Consider the following 19,739-nt stretch of genomic DNA (forward strand, 5'->3'; position numbering starts at 1 on the left):
GGCCTTTCTCATCTCTACGGAAGAAGTCCCTACCAGGTGATGTGTAGCTCACCTTGGATGTGTGTGTGCTGCCCTCTTGGGGAGCGGCTGGGGAGGCCAGGCCACTAGTACTTGGGCTCACTGGCCTTGGCACGGCACTGGCCTTGCTGCTTGGCAAAGAGCTCTTCTGCTCCTGGCCCAGAGTCTGGGCTGACATGCAGCCGGTATGTGCTGGGCCGGCTGCAGCGCCGTTCCACATACTGAATTACCTCTATACTGGTTGGAAAACTGACTCTGCCTGAGCCCCTTAAGTGCCCCCCTGCGACACTCAGCCCACCCTCGGGGCTCCCCCGTGCCCGGCCTCTCCCGGGCTAAGTGAGGCCTGTTGGGGCATGGGGTGCCAGTGCTGAGGCCGGACTCCACGCTCATCAGCGGGTGCCCTGGTCACACGGGTTGTTAAATACTTTGAAAATGTCACCCTTACCAGAGCCTTCGGCACCTCCCTGGACCTCAGGGGGCCTCCCTGGCCTATCCTCAATGAACACAGCACCTACTGAGTGGGTGACAGGCCTCAGACGGGACTGCAGCGACCAGCAGCAGCAGCTCTCCGCTCCTTGGCCCCCCCCCCCCCGCTATGGTGAGGGCTGCCGGCCTATGGCTTTGCTCACCCAGACCGGCTCTCGCTGCTGCTACCACAGCGCCCCGACCCCTTCCCCTTCCCCCTCCCTCTCTGCCTCCTACCCTTGACATCCAATGCTCCTGAACTCAGCCTGTGCTTCCTCTGGGGACGCAAGCCACAGGATAACGCATGAGATGCCGTCATGGTTGGCCTGGTGGCAGGGGTGCTGGCCGAGGAGGAAGGGCTGGTGAGGGAGGAGAGTCCTCTCCCAGGGTCTCCATGACTCCCCAGTTAAGAGCCAGAATGTCTTCCAGGCTTCTCAGGGCAACAGGCATAGCCACAGGCCGGCCTGACATCCCCGCGGCTATAGAAAAGTGGGAAGGGGCAAGGGGAAGCAAAGCCATCCTCGTGTCCCTTCTCTCCTGGGAATAACCCTCCATGTTCTTGTATATTCTTTCCCCAGCAAAGAGGCAGAACTATGGCAGTGCCCATCTTGCCAAGGGAAATACAGCGATTTGGTGGGTTTGACCGGTTTTCCTTCTGTCCTTTCCTTCCTCTTCTCTTATAATGCACGGTGTCCTTCTATCTTCTTCCTCCCTCTTCCTCCCCCCCGGGCCGCACTGGCTTCCCAATTGGGGTCTTGGTTTTCTCCGTGTTGAGAGAAGAGCATGCATCGGAGGGGGGCGCGGCCTCTAGCACTTGTCGTCTTCTTCCGTATCGCTCAGAAGGTCGCTGACGGCTCCACACATCATGCCTGGTCCAGGCCCCCCGTGCCTCCGCCGCCGATAGTGCCCATTGGGCATCTGCCAGCTGTGCCGCAGGGGCGGGGCTGAGCCGATGGTGTTGGACCGGCCGAGGCTGGTCGCCACAGCTGCTTCAAAGGTGAGCGTCTCCTCCTCGCCACAGTCCGAGGCGTGGGAGTCTTCGTGCAGGGCCAGGTAGGGCTCAGAGATGTAGCGCTGTGGGGAGGAGGGGTGGCCCTGCTGTACGTACCGGGGGTTGCAAGGCTCGGGCAGGCTGGCGTCATTGCCCTCCAGAGCTTGGGAGGTCAGTGGGGAGCCACCCTCGCTCCCATCAGCAGGTGGGGAGATGCTCCCAGTGTGTCTTATCAGGGAGCTGTAGGAAAGGAGGGGCCGAGGCTTCGGAGGGACAGGTGGGAGCTGCCGACGACTTCGTCTTGGGGTGCTGGTGTCGGAGACGGAGGGAATGGAGCTTTCACTGAGGGACCCTGTGCCCTGTGCGGCAGGAAGAATATGGCATGTTAGCCTGGGTTTGGCATCATTCCTACCTGGGACCTGGTTAAGGTCCCTAACCCCTCCTACAGAGAGCCACCAGAGTCCCCCCTGCTACCAGTCACATCCGCTCAGGGACGCAGAGATTACAGGAGACTCAGGAGCCAGTACCATGGAGACCAGGGTATGTCAGCTTTCAATATGCTTATGCATCTTTGGGGTCTTGTTAAACTGCAGACGCAGCTCAGGAAGTCTGGGGTGGGGCCTGAGATCCTGCATTTCTAACAAGCTCACAGGTGCTGCCGGTCCTTGGAACAAACACGTTGAGTAGCAAAGATCCGGAAGCTCACTCTCTCTAGCACGTGGCACGTTGAAAGAAAGACTTGAAGCTTTTGGGAAAGACAACTACGTGAAAGGTAAACGAACGCTCTAGAGTTGCTCTGTCTGGGGAACGTTCTTGGGAATTGGATCTAAGGGCATGGCAAATACCTTCCCTCATCTTCTCTTTTTGCATCTGTGTTTCCAGTGGCGTGCTAAGACTAACTTGGCTTCTACACCCGCTCCCCACTTATCTGCTGGTTCAGGCCTGACACACCTAGTCCCAAGGGTCTCTGAGCCCAGGGGTTGGTACATGGACCTCCAGCTCGGTGTTGAGGCTTAAGGTGTGCGTGTAACCTAGGAACCACATGCTCAAGATCTCCTGGGAGATTCTGGGGTCCTTCCAAGTGCAGACTTCTGGGTTCTACCTTACAGCGGGTCTCACTACTGAAGCAGAAGCCTCGAGGTCCCAGGAACGTGCACTTATAACAAGCCCTAGGTGACTCCGTTCTGCACTACAACTCGACACCACTGCTCTAGAAGTAAACTTCTCAACTGCGTCTGAAAGTTGGCTGTGGAAGCCCTTCCTCTTGCCCACTGCTCACTGCCGATGGGTCTCACACCTGGACTCCGAGAGTATTGGAGCAAGGTAGGGCAGGGAGTGAGGGATGGTAGTCAGGAGGAAAACAGGGCCAGAGAGTGTTTTCACACAGCCCTCATAGTTGTATCTTAGACCTAGGCTGACGTTTCAGTAACTGGCCGGAAGGAGAGATGCTCTTCCTCTTGGGATGGCCGGAAGCTAGATAGATGAAGTTGAATTGATCTGACTTTTGAATCCTGTGTTGAGAGAGGAATCACCATTCCAACCAATATTAAGGGCCACACGACTGGTCAAAGCTTTTCTGGCTAAAAAACCATCCTTTCCTCTGAAATCTGCCTGAGCTATTTATGAACTTACTTATTTGTTGTGACTCTGTAACTCTGGATACTGAGAACCAAGATGGAAGGACCCCTAGACACCATTGTCTTTCTTGGGGGGCTCTTTGGTTTTCTGTGAATCCGTATCACTTCTGAGTACACAAGTGTTAAGTAAAAAGCTAACCTCTATGCACAATGGATGCAGTTTCCTGTGAAGCTGAGGTCTGTGTGGGTGCTGGATGCCCACATTCTGCACCTCATGTTAACAGCCCGCCCCTCCCTGTCTTCTGCAGAGGCTCAGCTTCCTCTCCATGCTCACCGGTCTGTTGGAGGTCTGCGACCTGCACTCGCTGGGAGACCGGGACTGATGACGTTCTGGGGACTCCCAGTCGGCCTGGGTCCCTCGCTCCTCGGAGTTGCAGCGGGAGACGTCGGGAGAGAGAAGATGCTTTCGCTCTTTCGATCGTCCCCGCTCTCTGCCCCCTGAGCGGTGGGTGTCGGACTTGTGGCCTATGAGAGATGACAGAAGCAACTATCGTAACTCTGCCCATCCTGGCCGCTGAACACAAAGATAAGTCTTACAGCTTGGGACCAGGCCCCTCAAGGACCCTGGCTTCTGCAGACATGTCAACAGGTGATCTGAAAGGGAAGAAGGAGAGAAAGACTGGAAAATTACCCTTTTGTGAAGAGGTAAGTGGGCAAGCTGCCACTGGAAAGACTTGCAAATTCAAGGATGCAATCACTCTCTTCTTCCATTTACGCTAGATACAATTCAGGTAGAATCTCTGCCAGCAATGTGGCCCAAGAATCCTCTACGTCCTAAACATGGGTGTGTAACTTTTTAGAGGGAAAACGGCACTAGCAGAAGGGAATTAAGAAGTTGCTATGAACAAAGTAAACACAGTTACTGTAATGCCCTAGGACTGAAGTCAATGGATTTCACTTCTAGTCCCCTCTCTGCCACTTGCTGGCCCTATGATATGGGACATGTCACTGCTTTTTTATCTTTGTTTCTTTACTTAGTAAAAATAGTTTGAACCAGACTAGGGATTTTCTGTTTCTATCAATATGACCCTTTTCCTTAAAAAACAAAACTCAAATGCATAAAACAATTCCAGGTAGCACTGTCTGGGTCGAAGTGCAGTTAGCGGGTAACGCTCCGCCCTTGCCAGGGGGTCTCTAATGCTTCCCTAAGGCAGTGGAGTGGTTTTGTAGAAGGCCCTTGGGAAAACTCTGTTTTAATGATTTTTATAGCCCTGGTCTGGAAGAAAGAAATCTCCTCAGCCTTTGTGATGACTAGAGAGGGTTTTGTTGCTTTGTTTCATGATGTGAGTCAGACAGGAAACCCCCTTTGTTAAGGAGCATTGTTCCTTCACTCTCCGCAACCCCATCTTTACCTAGATTCTGTTCCTGTGACTTTCAGTTCTCGTCAGAAAAGAGGCAAACGGTGAAGACTCCCTCACCTGAGTCAGAGTTCAGGCGGTGGGCTGACAGCCTCAGGGAGGAGTGGTAACTCCGGCGACGCGACTTGTAGGTGTTTTCGCTGCTTCGCTCCATGGAGAATTCCTCCAGCCAAGAGGAATTTGAACGCTTTTCCCGAATAGTGGAAAATGAACGTCTTATGGAGCTAGGGTCTGTCACCACCTGGAAACATGAGCCCCCCAGAAGAACACAAGGTATGGATTAATTACTGAAATGGTCTAGAAGTAAGGAAGATGTAGGACTGAGATTGTTGAAGACTGCAAATTGTCATCTCCCATAAATCCCTTTTGCTCAGACCTTAGCTGGAGGAGGCTGTTCCAGAAAGTGTCTTTACGTTAACATAGTCACTGGGCTGGTGCAGGGCTCCTCTTCACGCTCAGGAAAGCAAGGAGCTGAGGGTCCTGTGCAAGCTGCCCATAGAACCATCTACCCTGGAGACTCAGCCAGGACCTGCCGTGAACCTGGAGCCACTTTGAAACAAGTGAGGGCAACTGTCAAAAAGTCTCCACCACGAAAGCAGCACGGCTCTGCTGCTTGTTTCTTGCCCTCCTCGGGGAAGGCGCCACCCTATAGCGCTAGAGCTGAGGAGAGCCGGTAAATGAGTGGCTCCTGAGAATGCACTGCGCTCTCTCCATCAGTCCCACCCCAGCTCCTCCTTAAACTCTGGCATTTTGACTTGCCACAGATGTGAAAACAGATCCACAAAAACTTTTTGTCTCTGTCAAAACTTGATGTAAGACAGACAGACAGAAAAAAGCCAGGAAAACAGACAAAGGAATGAGGCGTGGCCTGCACTGGCTAGGACAGACAGTCCTGACACAGAGCTGTGTGTGTACGTAACTGCCTATGCGCTAGAGGAACCAGGAAAGGAGAAAAGGAGGAAAAATGCACAGGGGAAATCCTGGAAAATATTTCTTGCATGGCTGGTTGGTTGGGTCTTGAGGATGTTGAGCCCATCCGGGGGCCTGCCCTTTGGCTGGCTCGGCTGTCGTGGTTAGGGTTTCATTGCAAACACGGTGTGGAGGAGCAGGCTCTGTAGAGAAAGCCCGTGAGCCAGGTTTTGCTTATAGAGAAGGGGTGGGGGCAGGTCAAGGGCTCACCTGAAGATATCTGATGTGTGTTCAGAACCCACCAATTCAATACAGCCCAGGATGCCACTGCATATGGTAGGTGGTGGTTGCGTTTTACCTGGGGATCCACAGTCAGGCGTGGCATAGAGGATGCCCTCCCAGATCCCGCATGCTCCTGGGTGTCCGAAGGAAGGTAGATGCCATGGTTAGAGGGCTGCACGCTTTTTAATTCACTAACCTCTGGCTCCTAGAAATAAACACACAGCCAAGCTTGTGGGACCTGATTCCATCCCATTGCTTCTCACTTCCAGGGGATGCTTCTGCCTCCTCCATGTGAAGAACGGCTTTCAGAAGAGACACTTGCATCTCTAAGGTCTCCGTTGTGTGTGTATATATGTTTGTGTCTATGTGTGCACATAGGTGGTATACCAGATGTCCCAAACAGAAAGCGCTAACTAGGATTGAGGGATAAGGATCACCTTTTCTGGTTAAGTATCATCTTAGTTATCACTGAGCAATGCTTCAGATTTTATAGCTTCGTGAAATTTACCTTCTGCAAGTTGACAGTATGGGGTTTAGTCTTGTAATCTGAAGAAGCCATTTGTCAATTAAATAGAAATCACTATTTTAAGGAAAGTCAGCAATTTCCGGTGTCAGGTTTAGCTTCTGAAACCTTAAGACACGTGATTTTAAGAGCTTTCTTATGATTGAAACCATCCAATAATGGGGGGTGGGTAGCCATCTTTCAGGAATGCTTTGGACTAGTGCAGTCTAATAGAAATATAATGCAAATCACTTATGTCATTTAAAATTTCCTAGTAATTACATTTTAAAAAGTAAAAAGAAACATGAAATTTAATAGATTTTATGTAACCCAATATAGCCAAATATTCTCATGGCCACATGTAATCAATATAAAAAATTAATGAGCCATTTTACATTTTTTGGTACCAAGTCTTTGACATTGGCATGTACTTTACACCTATGGCACGTCTCAATTTGGACTAGTCACATTTCAAGTGCTCAGTTACCGTATGTATTGGACTATGAGAGCACTTGAGAGCTTTAAGAAGGTTGGATGGGAGAACTCTAGGGTCGTGCCCAAATCAGTTCATTTTCCTGGTTAAAGAATGTTTGTTAGTTTGGCAAATGTACGTGCTCTGTATAGACAGCTAGTGTCATTGCGCAAAGAGTACAGCCGCTTTAAAAATGTTTGTTTACGTGGGCCACCCAACAAAGAGACCTAGGAATATCTTAGACAGACATCTGGAGATTATACCAGAAAAAAAGCATTTTACATTTAGGAAATGACACCTAAAAACATGGGTGTATGAGTAGGGTACTATTAAAGGAAAGGGGGCCTGAGACACCCCCTTGGCCTCAATGACCATTTGGCTGAGTGGTTCCTGGTACGAACGGGAGGACTGCCTTCAAAGGACGTGATGTGTGCACCTGAAGAAGTTACAGTGTTTGCAGTACGTGCTTTATATAGCACCCAGGTCTGACTCAAAACAGACGTGATAACGACACTGCAGTCTACGTGGTAACAACAACTGCAGCCAACGGGTATCAGAGGTGGTGCAAGACACGCCCACACACACAAATCATGGCCATGTCCCAGGACGTTGAGCAGGGAGCCCCAAAGGATGGGCAGGAGTACACAGTGGTGAGTGTATCGCATGGGCTGACACCTGAATTGAATTACAGACACCAGTACTGACAATGAGATGAACATATATCCAAAAAGTCCTGGCACTACAGCTCAGCCCCGGGAAACCTGCAGAAAGGGTGATGTAATGAAGCCTCCCTGTGAAAGAAAGGACACGTGATTGAGATTTTTCTCACCAGGCAGACACATCACCAGGCAAGCCATAAAATGATGAGAGGCCCTTTTTAGAATTAAACTGTCTGGACCAATGAGTCCCTTTTCCCCTCTGAAGGGTACCCATTCCATCAGACGTGGCCTCCACAAGCAGGCCACACCCACACTCCACCCACACATCCATTCAGGAAGGCGCTGGGGTACACTAACAGTGGGGCGGGGTCAGGGAAAAAAATGAAGGGGAGAGAAGAACACAGGTGAATTAGAATCAAAGTGACATGGGACTCACTTAATACAAGCTGTCTATATAGACTACTGCAAAGGTTGGGTTTTACCCTTTTTCTTTCCAGACCAATAACCACCTGGATTTTAATTCTAAGCTCCAGAGGGAACTTGACCTCATGGCTCCTGAACTCCTAATAGTAAAGTCCATCATCTCTGGGAGTCCCATTTTAGCTTTGTATTATCAAAATCTAAAGTTCCATCTGTCATCCATTGGTGCCATCCATTCTTATGATGATTCATCCTCAGGCTCCCTCTCAAAGGCAAGATTTCATTTGTCACTTCTGCTTCTCCATTTGATGCCCAGGGGCATAAATTAAGAGGGCTTGGCCTGAAGCATTATAAGTTCCTGAAGCAGGTAAGGAGCCTCTGGGGTTGTAAAACCCGAAGAGGGAGCATTTGTCAAAGAACATGAGAAACTCAGCTATGAAAGGGGAGATGGCAGGAAACTTTCAGGGTAATTGGTTGGACGATCAGAAAGGTTTTTTTTCTGATGGAGCAAGGCTATGGAATAAAATTTGAAAATGAGAGGGGGAGGGATCAGGAAACCAAGGAAGTATTTTTGAGGTCATGTAACTCATTCATTCACCAGAGATTGCTGTTCCTGGAATTGTCCATCGTCAGCTGGGTCCATACAGGCCAACTGGAATATTTCCTGCGGGGAGAGTGGACTCATCGAAGGGTATCCGCTCCGGCCACTCCTGCAAAGCAATGCCAAGTTCAGAGGTAACGTGTGCATAAGAGAAAGAGAAACAGTCATGACGTAGTTGTCATTACCAATTCCCACCCAGACAAGACTTCCTCCCCAGCATAGGGCAACACCCTTTAGCCTTGGCTGGCTTGAAAGCCTGATAACTTACAGGTGGCTGGCCCTAGAATAGAAAATTTTTTTAAAAAAGCATTGGAAAAGAGGAACCACTGTTTTCAACCTGCATTTGGAACCATTCATCATTTTGCTGGCGACTAGCATATCTGTGACAAATGACATCATTTGTCACACTCAGCCATATGGAAGACCAATGCTAGACTGTAAACCTGTTTCTGCTCAGTTTCTCCATTCGGCAGAAAAATGCCGTAGCTTAAAGTGAACAGTTTGTTTAAATATTAAGCAGTCATGGTCTTTTAAAAAATTTCCTCCACTCTCAGAAAGAATATGGTTGTATTGTGCCAACATCCCTGGCCAAACCAAACAATTCAATGCCATGAACATTTATTGAAGGACTGCTCTGTATCAGACACTGCTGGTGTATGAACTGCATGGAACGATTTCAGAAGAGGTGAAAGAGGTGACAACATCTGGGGCGATGGCTATGTAGGAGGATGCTTCAATGGTGATGAGGTAAAAAAGGACAGGGGCAGAGTTGGCCAAGTGTTTAGGGGCCTCTGAACGAAAAGCATGGACAGCTGTTGCAGTGTGCCTGCTATTAAACCACCGTTTGGTACCTGAAAGACACCCTCAGCCTATGGGATCCACTGGGCTGGTTAGGAAAAAAAAGGGGCAGCCAATCTTTCCTGAGAACTTGGCGCTGCTGCGGCCACTCATTGCTACTAGTACAGTAACAGTTCCTCTTTGACCTAAGCCAGCATGCAGACTGAGCTTCCTGATCACGGGAAGAGGAACGTGGTCAGTGACTGGGGCAGCAGCTCCCTCGGTGGGTGTGGAATTAGGAGGGAGAGATGGGACACCGTCTCTGCCAGTGTCCCATCTGCTCCGGAGACAGCCAGTGCAGAGTCTCCTGCTAATGACTGTGAATCCAGTGGAAAATCCGAGACCTAAGCAAGGATTGCCAGTCACTGAAAAACAATCCATTAGACTGGGATCACAGGGGACAATCTGAAGCACAGACTTTTCACCCAACCTGTCCCCTCGCTGCTAGTGAGGGCTTTAGCTGAATTGTTACAACTGCTAGAGAGCAGTCTGCCATTTAAACGACTGCTTAAATGTCAATCATCTTCTTCTGTGTGCCTTGGCCTGAGAACCATGGGAAACAAGCACTGCTCTATAGGAAATGGGCCCCCTTTTGTCCTACAGAAAATGAGTAACTCCAGGATCCCCAATAGGTAGACAGGACACTTGAAAGCACTGAACAACCTTATAGACTTGAAGAATTTGAACCCTGAGTAACCTCTTACTTTGAAAACCTTGTCTGGCTTCTCACTGTTATTAGGAGAGAGTCCAGAGGCCTCTTTCATGACCCACTTCCTACCTGGCCACCCTCCTCTTGCATTACTTTCCCTTATTCCCTGAATTCCAACATGCTGGGCTCTCTCAGTTGGTTGAAGGTGCCAGGCTTCTTTCTGCCTCAGGACTTGAATAAAGGCTGTTCCCCAGAGTGCAGGATGCTTCTCAAACACCCGGTCCCTTGCAAACTCGTTTTTGAATTCATCCTTCAAAATTCTTCTTAAAAGGCACTTCCTTAAGGAAACCTTACCTGATAAACTCGTCAGAGGTCTCTCTCACACGCAATCAGATCATAATGTATTTTTTTCCCATCCTAGCGCTCACCAGAACTGTGATTAAATCATCAAAAATGACAAGTGTTTTTTTTCCTGATAATCTGTTTCATGTTTGTTTTTCTACCAGCTGTAAGCTCAACGAGAGAGGAGCCCTGTCACGTCCACCACGCTACCTCCAAAGCAATCTCTACTTGAACAATTCAGGGCTCTAGAAACACAAGTGGTTCCAAAGAACCAGCCTGCTGCTCCACCAGCATCTCCGTTTCAGGAAGTGGACCAACATCCACCTAGAAGCTCAAACCAGAAACCCGAGGGTCATCTTGGACTCCTCCCTGTCCCTCACACCATGTAGCAAATCAATCAATCACCAAATCCTATCCGTTCTGTGTATTAATTGCCTCTCAAGTCTGATTCTCTCTCCCCATTTCTATCCTGTTAGTCCAAGCCACAGTCTCACGATATTCACAATTGCAGCCACGTACTAAATGGTGTTCTATCTCTCGAACTGCTTCCCTCCAATCCACGGAGCCCACACTGCATTAAAGAATGATCTCTGGAAAGCCCAAACCTGATCATGTCACTCTGATGCTCGTGTCGCCCATTATCCTTGGATGACACTAAACTTCTGTATCCTGCCTGTAAACTACCTCTGTATCCCTACATCCTGGCCCCTCCAAATCCATCACCTGCCACGTCCCCCGATATCTCTGTGCTCCAACCATCATGACAGTTCTTAGGTTCCTTAAACTTACCATACTTTACTTTATTTCACCTCTTGAAGTACCTGCTTTTGAGTCTCAATCAAATGTTACTTCCTCAGGGAAGCGTCCTCAAATCCTCAAACTACGTGCGTTGCTTCCTTTACACAGTCACAATAGCCTACCCTTCCACATTTTAACCTTTATCACTCTTGTAATTTCTTTTTTAAGAACTGTGTCCATGGGGACTGTGTGATTATCTGGACTGAATCCCCAGTGTCTGAGCCAGTTTTGGGGTCACACCGACTCTCAGTAAATACTGGTCAAATCAATGAGTGAATGAATTAATAAACATATGGGACAGAGGCTGGAATAGTCCAATGATGGGAGTTAATTTGTACAGCAAATTGTTGTGGCTAAAACAGATCTAGATGGTGGAGGGTGTCCTCTATTTCTAAGCCAAAGACCCTTGAAAAACACTGTGAACTCTTCCAAGGAGGTAGTCCCTAGTACTCTAATCATACCTCTTGACCACCTTCCCGCACGGACCAAAGATAAACATGTACTTGTTTTTTTGTAGACAGGAGAATCCATACCTTACTTTAACACCTCACATGTTTTGTAAAAACGACCGACGGCCTTGGTCGTTTTTTTTCTTTTCCAAATGCGTCGGATTGTGACCTTTGAAAACAATGCTTTTCAAAAACAGGTCTCCAACACCACAGGCAGAAAGAAATTTATGGCGTGAGAGATTCCAAATGGTATTCTGACTGAGGGCTCATTCCTAAGCCTGGGATTTCACTCCTCTGACAATTACTGAAGTTGTGATATTTAGTGATTTACTGGTTCCAAGAGAGCTAGACTGGAAAAAAGTCACTAATCATAACCAACGACAACAAGCCATTTACGCTGGGTAGAGGGACCATTTGGGTACATCACTTGTGATGAGAGAAAGAAAGCATTAAAATGAAGTATGTATATTACATTAGATCCTTTATGGCCAATGACCACATTGGGGCTAAGGCTTCCAACTCGGAAGAATTGGCACATGCCTTAATTAGGGTTTTGTTTCCACTTTCAATATAGAAAATTAACAAAAAATTGTTTTGCCTGATTTAAGGTTCTTTTTGTTCATTACAGATAACACAGTGTAGTGGGAAGACTCTGGGCTTGCAAATAACTGACTTAAATTCCAATTCAGCTTCCTACCAGCCATATGGCTTTGGGCCACTTAGTGAACCTCTCTGAGTTCACTCTAAAGTGATGATACTAATACAGCCCCTTACTTCCTTTGTCCATTCACAGTGCTCCCTGTCTCTGGAGCTGGCCACAGCACCAAACACGCTCAGTCTGCTTTTCCATTACCCCTGCTGAATAACCATCTTAAGATACAACATGTGGTCTTCTCACCCTCAGAGAGGGGACCATCCATGCATCTCAGCGTTAGTATTAGCTCGGGCACTTCTAGGCAATGAGTTTTCTGGGTCTGCCCGACGGCACACGTGATAATGCAAGCAGGGGAGTCATGGACCCTCTGGTAATACTCACAGGCCTGAAACGGGGTCCTGCTGGAGATAAGGCAGGGCTTTGGCATTAGCAATGATCTCCTGAGGCAGAGATGACGGCTCCATCCGCTGGAACATGGGTGCGTTTTTCTGTGTTGAAAGTGGAAAGGAGGAAAAAGGAACTCAAATGACTGTGGGGGAAAAATACCATTTGAGTAAAACAGGAATATGACTGATACCCTGTTTGACTATCTGAACCTCTGCCCCACTGGTTTTCTAATCCCTTGATCCTAGGGAGGTTCCTGGACCCTGCAAAGCAAAGCCTGACCTCTGCTTCTAAGCACTTGCAGGGCACTGTGCCCCAGGGATGCACAGGCCTGTCCCTTCAGGGGCCCACCCAGCCACCACGCTGTCCTTGACCTTCACCTGTTCCTCCAGCTGCTGCCTCTGCTTCTTCACCTTGCTCTGTTTATAGTAGTCCATGATCATCATTGCTGCATAGATTTTGCCCACAGTCAGGTCAGAGGCTGAAGACACAAGTGTGGCATGGAGGGGAACAGGGAGAAGACACGGGGGGGGGAAAGTGAGGACACCTAGGAAGCAGGTTTGCCCCTTCGGCCACCCACCCATCCAACATTTATTGAGGGTTCCATCTGTGCCAGGCACTGAGGCTACAGAGTGAACAGGCCCCCATGTCTAGCCTCAGGGAGCTTCCACGGCCACCCAGGGAGGGTGATGTTACCAATGATGTGCAGCACATCAGTAAGCACCTCCCCACCCCCAGAATGGTCTAGGTTTCCGTCTCTTAGTAACACCACCTTTTCCCCAACGGCTTGAAGGTTTGCTGAACTGTGTTATGTGGAAGGACAGAGCTATGTAGCCAAGAAGTTTCATCCACCACCGCAGTGACCTATCTTAAGAAACTGTTCTCCAGTGTGGAGGTTCCTCAGAAAACTGAAACTAGAACTACCATGTGATCCGGCAATCCTACTCCTGGGCATATATCCAGACAAAACTCGAATTCAAAAAGATACACACACCTCAGTGCTCATAGCAGCACTATTCACAATAGCCAAGACACGGAAGCAACCTAAATGTCCATCAACAGATGAACAGATAAAGAAGCTGTGGTACATATATACAGTGGAATACTACTCAGCCATAAAAAAGAACAAAATAATGCCATTTGCAGCAACAAGGATGCAACTAGAGATTATCATACTAAGTCAGAAAGAGACAAATAACATATGATGTCACTTATATGTGGACTCTAAAATATGGCACGAAATGGAAACAGACTCACGGACATAAAGAACAGACTCGCAGACATAAAGAACAGACTTGTGGTTGCCAAGGGAGGGAGGGTGGGGGAGGGAAGGATTGGGAGTTTGGGGTTAGTAGATGCAAACTATTACATATAGGATGGATAAACAACAAGGTTAGTATAGCACAGGGAACTATATTCAATATCCTGGGATAAACCATAATGGAAAAGAATATAAAAAAGAATATATTTATGTATATAATTAATTATATAATCACTTTGCTATATAGCAGAAATTAACACAACTGTAAATCAACTATACTTCAGTAAAAAAAAAAAAAAGAAACTGTTTTCAATTAATGACAAAAGGAACTTGAGAAGTGAGGGATTTTTGTTTCCTAAGAATAAAAGAGCACCCTTCCCTTATCTCCTCGATCATTCTGTGTTCCCCCCAAGGGTGTGGTCTTGGCGTGCTGGGCCCACAGTGACAAGGATACCCTGGAGGAGACCCCACACCTTTGGGCATGGGCACAAGCAGATCTAACATCTTCTGGGACAGGTGAGGCCAGATGGCCAGGGTCTCCTTCTGTAGCTCTGAGTCTAGCTGCTGCCTGTCCGCACCACCTAGGGGAAGATACATTTATTAATAGCGAAAACAGAACAGACACAGAAATAACAAGGACGGAGGGAGGAGGTGGGGCAGGAGCTGAGTCAGCACGGCACGTCATATTCTCAGAGGGGATCTTGGTACTTAGCGACAGTGGACCTGGCAATACTGGGTCTTTCTGCTGAAGAAGCAGAACACATTTTGGCTCCGTTTTCAGTGACTCAGGGATATCCTGTCACAGAGAGCCGAGGCCCTGGGACCAAGATCAGCCTCCTCATTGATTCACAGAGGCTCCCAGCTGCTCAGTATATCAGAAGGGGGAATGCAGAGAGCCACGAGCCAGCCTCCTCTGCCTTTATACGTGTATCAGTTCTTCCAGCGATCTGACTCCAGAGTCTGAGTGACCTGATTTTTTTTTTTTTTTTTTTTTGCGGTACGTGGGCCTCTCACTGCTGTGGCCTCTCCCGTTGCGGAGCACAGGCTCCGGACGCGCAGGCTCAGCGGCCATGGCTCACGGGCCCAGCGGCATGTGGGATCTTCCCGGACCGGGGCACGAACCCGTGTCCCCTGCATCGGCAGGTGGACTCCCAACCACTGCGCCACCAGGGAAGCCCGAGTGACCTGATTTTAAAAAGGATTTGGGTCAGGTAAGAGCAGGAAGCTGGAGGCCCATCTGCAAGTAGTAAACCCTTTCTTTCCTAAACCACTGAATTAGAAATCAAAAGGAACAAAATACTGCCATGATAGCACCTGCCACAGAAGCCTTCCAAGTTGTTAAAGGCACCACATAAGGGGAAAAAGAAAAAAAAAAAAAAGAACTGAATCAAAACTCATTTGTTCAATCAACAGATATTTCTAAAATGCCTACTTTGTGTCAGACACCAAAGATCACATACTGTTGAAGTTAAAAGGAGGCTTAGTGATTATCAAACCGTTCATTTCACCAAGAAGAAAGGGCAAATATAATAGTTACTGTAGCTCAGAGGTGAAACAGGGACCCTACTATTTGATCTCCAGGTCACTGCCTCATGGATGAAAGGTCAAACATTTCCATCCTGCGCCACCCTGCGTGAGTTGTTTCAGAATCTTTCCCCCCCCAAGCTTACTGACCTTTGGCGATTTTAATGTCCAGAGCTGTCCGGATCAGAGCCATAAGCGTGGAAGTGAAGTGGACAGTCATGTCCTCAGCCACCGGCATATTCATCAGGACTAACCTCTGTGTGAAAGAGAGAAAAGAAACAGCAGGAGGAAAAAAATATATCGAGAGAAACCTTGGTGAGAAGGGAGGAAAAGTGCAGAGGTCAAATGCAGAGACAAAAAAGAAGGGCAAGGATACCCCCGTCCCCTGTCCCAGTCCTGCCCTCTCCCGGCTTCTCACTTAAGGCTCATTGGCTGCTGTTTTGTTTTGCTTTGTTTATTTCTAGGGAATGATGCCGAATTCCAAGGGAAGAGGGACTAATCATTCTGTAGGACTCCTCCACAGTCCTAAGAATGTCTTTAATAGGGATTCCTAAAAGCAGTGGCTCAGGGGAAGGAGTCAGCTCTGTGAGGTGACTCCATTCCCTGTTTCAGGGCTGCTCTACAATTCCACTTGTCCCATGAATACCCCCCAAAACTCACATGGGGGAGATTGTGCTTTGCTTATCTGACTTGAAAGATGCATCCTGATGCCCCCTTTTTGAGTCTTTAAAAGATGAAATTTGCCAGCACATGGTTGAACATGCAGAAGTCCAGCTTATCCAAAAGATGAAGTGGAGCAGAATGGAAAAGTGGGAGAGTGCAAACAAGGTCTAGGGGAAGAGGGCTGGGGAGAGCAGAGAAGAGAAGGGTGATCAAGGCAGGAGCAGAGTGGGCAGGCCTTGTTCCCCTCACCCAAAGGAAGGGGATCAAACTGAAATGGCCAAATCCACTTTCCAGAGAGTATCTTGCTTTTGGAATTCTTTAACTTTTCCTCCAATCCCCACATCCCTTCTCCCACTGAGCTTCACCCCAGAAATTCAAAGAACTTAGGGCCACATTCCACCACCCGGTACCGTTAGATGTGGAATCGTGAGCAAAAAGGATGCCAGCCCCTAAGCTTCAAAGGAGGAGCCATGTAGTGGGGTGGATAAGGGTCCCTAATGGGCACCCCCATTCCAATGAGATGCTCTCTGGAGCTTTCAACTTGGAGGTAGCAGCAGGAGAAGGTCCTCCAACAGAACCACCAGCCTAGCAGGAAGGCAAGTGTTTCTTCCCAAGACAGGGTTTCTAAAACTCCATTGGAACATCTTGCTTAACGTGATGCCACAAACACGGTGTCTTAGAGTGTAAGGCCAGTTTCTTGTTTGTATCTGACTTCCATCTCTCTCCCACTTCTTTAGGCTTCTAGAGAAGTGGCGACATTGCTAGGGTGTATTCCTAGGTGAACGAAAGAGCTCCAGAGTTCTGGGTCAGTCTAAACAGCAATGGGGAGTTAGCAGTAACTATTATCCATTGTGGAGAAAAAGTTCAGGCCCCAAGGCTCCGAACACCCCAATGGCAGTTGACTCCCAAGGCACAATGCTGTCCTAAGCAAGCCGAGGGGAGTCCACCCATAGTCATGCCAAGAAGGCATATCTAATGCTGAATGCAACTTGTGTCCATCATCACCCTTTCCTCTGAACTGCCCCGAAAAACGGGTAGCTGGGCTAATGGGGAAGGGAGCTGCATCCTTCATCATGTATCATGGGATGAAGGTTGCCGTTCCTCTTTCTTTTCTGGTACCTAGAAGGAACCATGCCATCGTTCCTCCCTACGTCATGGAGGAAGAAATTTGTTAAGAGTTTTCCTCTCTCCTAAAAATTTCTTCTTGAACCATGTTTAGAGGAATTTCTGCATTATTTCCTGAGCTTAGCTGATGGAAGATTTTTTTTATAAGCTCTGATAGCTGTCTTGCTGCAGGCTTTCTTCTTGCCCATATATGCTATTCCACAGCCCACCACTCTGCCTCCTCTAGAAGGAAACACGCTACTTAACACTTCCTTTCTAGGAACCCACTCACAAGAAGCCACACACTTGTAGAAACAGAATAACATTAAAAAAAAAAACCCACGGCGAATAGTCTTACACACCACCTTGTGTATCGATTCAGGACTTCACCCCTTCTGTGAAGTTTCATGACCTTTTCATCTCATCATTCCTTTTTTCCTTGGTTCCCTCCTCTCCCTCCCCAGCCCGGCTTCCTCCCCACGTTCTGACCTCCCCACAGCTGGCGCCCATTTCCTGCTGGTCACTAGCCCAGAACAAAGGAAGAGGTGGTCTACCTTATATGCCACCTTGGAGGGACATCTCTTGCCGAGGCCTAGCGGTGGTGACATGAGAGTCAGCATTTCATACATCTCAGTGTAATGGATGCGGCCACTGCTCATGGCGGGGTGGTAAGTGGGGATGGGGGCAGGGTGGCAGGGCAGGGAGGGTGGCAGGGAAAGGATGCAGACAGGGAGGAGAGGAGAACAGGCATTCCCGGGGAGCCAAAACAAACAAACAAAAGAGTACAGAAAACAGGAGAAGAAAAACGAAACAAAATGGACAGACAGGAAAAGAACAGGAAACCCGTTAATCAAGGCAAGTCGTACACGTGTCTCCATCCTGGTGCGGGTTTATAGCACACCCAACACAGACCCGGGAACGTGGCGGCAACCTTTGGTCTCTCTGCGCGGCTGTCACAGGGACCGGTTTTCTCCTCCAGGATGAGCGTCACCCTACCTCTCTGTTCAACTCATCCATCCCCCATACAACACAAGCTTGTCTTCAATTCCCAGGGCTGTGTGAGAGTGGTATAAACCAGATAGACGGTGTTCCAGCCGTGGGTTAGGATTTCTGGCCCCGGCTGGGGACGGGGGTGCTGGCCTGGAAGTCAGGCCTTTCTCCTGCTCTGAACCCGCAGGCGGAGCATCGTGTATCCCCCTCTGTGGTGTGAGTGCAGCAGGAGACGGCGGCTCGCGCTGGAAGTGCTGCGCTACGGCTGCTGGGCAGAGTCGGCCCGTTGCTTCCACCTGGCTCTGGTGGCAAGAGTGCTCTTTGTGCCCCGGCATGCCCCGGGGGCGACGGCATGCTGGGGACAGAAGAAACAAAACCAGGAGGAGGAAGAGCATCTCGCATGCCATGCTGCCCTCCCCGGCTCTCCCACATGCGGCTGCAGGTTTCACCAGGGTGGAGTTTAAAGAGTCTCTGCAGAGGCAGCTGTTCGGCCTCCTGAGTATGGGAATCACTTGTCACCATCCCAGGCCATCTCCTTCCCATCGCCCAGCCTGGCATCTTCCTGGGCCTAAGTCGTCTTCCGGCTGCCAGACTGTGCTATGCACCCGGGAGCCCGCGCATCCCTCCTGTAACACCAGGAGAGACTTCCTTATCTGGTGGGCTTGGCCTTGGACAGGGACTGGGTGGAGCCACTGTGCTAGTCGAAGAGGGAGGTCCTGTGCGCCCCTGAACAACGTCCTTGGTCTCACAAACAAACAGTGACTCGGCAGTTACAACAGAGCTCTCGGTGCCTCCAACAATACACGGCAGGACCCTCAGGCAAGAAATCTGCTCCGAGCCCTCGTCCTCTGCTGGGACCTTCCCAGACCCTCTGAGCTATTAAATTCTCCCACCGACTCTATCCTCTTTGCCTTCTTGACTTATCCTCCCCTCCTGCCCTCATTTTTTTTTTATGATTTCTCACCTCCCTTTTGTCCTATAGCTTTTATAATTGCTTGTGGCCGAACTACCCAGAGCTGGGCAGAGGTAGGCATGGCTAGAATCACACTTTTCTACACCGTATATGGGATGATGCTACTAGTTTGCTAAAAGGAGGCTCTCTGTCTCCAGGGAAAAGAAACCAGAACTCCTTGCTGGATTCAAAAGATTTCTGCATTCTCTGGAGGAGGGAGAGGTCCCTCTGGTTAAATCCACAGATTAACGTGGAGTGAGAAAGAGAGAGAGGAGAATGTGTGTGTTATACGTGCACGAATGAGTGTGTGCATGTGAAGAAAACAGAGGTCAAAGCAGCCTCCGTTATTAAGTCCTTAACTCTTTTTTTATCCGCCATCCCCCCAAAACGTTCCCTTCTTCCTTGTGTAACAGCTGCTGGTTCTGGGAGGGTTTGGACCTCTTTAAACTCAAAGGAAAGCAACATGAAGGTTCCCTCATGTGGCGCAGTGGTGGTGGAGCAGAACGGAGAGGAGGGGGGTTGGAGGCTGCACCCCGCCGCCGGTCACGGTCATGGTCATGGTCACAGCTGGGGACCGGAGGCAAACCTTGCAAGCCACCCTGTAGGGGCAGTTCTCTCCCAGGCCCAGAGGTGGCGAGATCACCCGCACTAATTTGTACATATCCTTATACGGGATCCTGCCGCTGTAAAGGAAGCACAGGTGGGTTAATAGGACACTCAGAGAAGGGTAGGAGAGAAACGACAGCCTAGCCACGAAGGGGATGGCTGGAGGAGGAAGGGCAGCTGCTTTCCTTGGGCCCAGCAAAGCCAGATTAGG

General features: G+C 49.1%; 1 protein-coding gene across 1 annotated transcript in view; it reads right to left on the reverse strand.

Annotated features, from left to right (window-relative positions):
- Positions 1 to 704: 704 nt before the first annotated feature.
- Positions 705 to 19,739, reverse strand: part of CACNA1E (calcium voltage-gated channel subunit alpha1 E) — a 363,660-nt gene continuing 344,625 nt past the window's right edge. The window contains exons 39-48 of the mRNA XM_060295653.1: positions 19,509 to 19,605; positions 15,364 to 15,469; positions 14,163 to 14,270; positions 12,809 to 12,909; positions 12,426 to 12,532; positions 8,312 to 8,423; positions 5,737 to 5,865; positions 4,530 to 4,710; positions 3,386 to 3,576; positions 705 to 1,833 (exon numbers count right to left, since the gene is read on the reverse strand). Of these exons, the coding sequence (XP_060151636.1) occupies positions 1,291 to 1,833; positions 3,386 to 3,576; positions 4,530 to 4,710; positions 5,737 to 5,865; positions 8,312 to 8,423; positions 12,426 to 12,532; positions 12,809 to 12,909; positions 14,163 to 14,270; positions 15,364 to 15,469; positions 19,509 to 19,605 (1,675 nt within the window). The 3' untranslated portion in view covers positions 705 to 1,290. The remainder of the gene's footprint in view (positions 1,834 to 3,385; positions 3,577 to 4,529; positions 4,711 to 5,736; positions 5,866 to 8,311; positions 8,424 to 12,425; positions 12,533 to 12,808; positions 12,910 to 14,162; positions 14,271 to 15,363; positions 15,470 to 19,508; positions 19,606 to 19,739) is intronic.

Source organism: Globicephala melas, chromosome 1 (assembly GCF_963455315.2).
Source record: "Globicephala melas chromosome 1, mGloMel1.2, whole genome shotgun sequence".
Lineage (NCBI taxonomy): Eukaryota > Metazoa > Chordata > Mammalia > Artiodactyla > Delphinidae > Globicephala > Globicephala melas.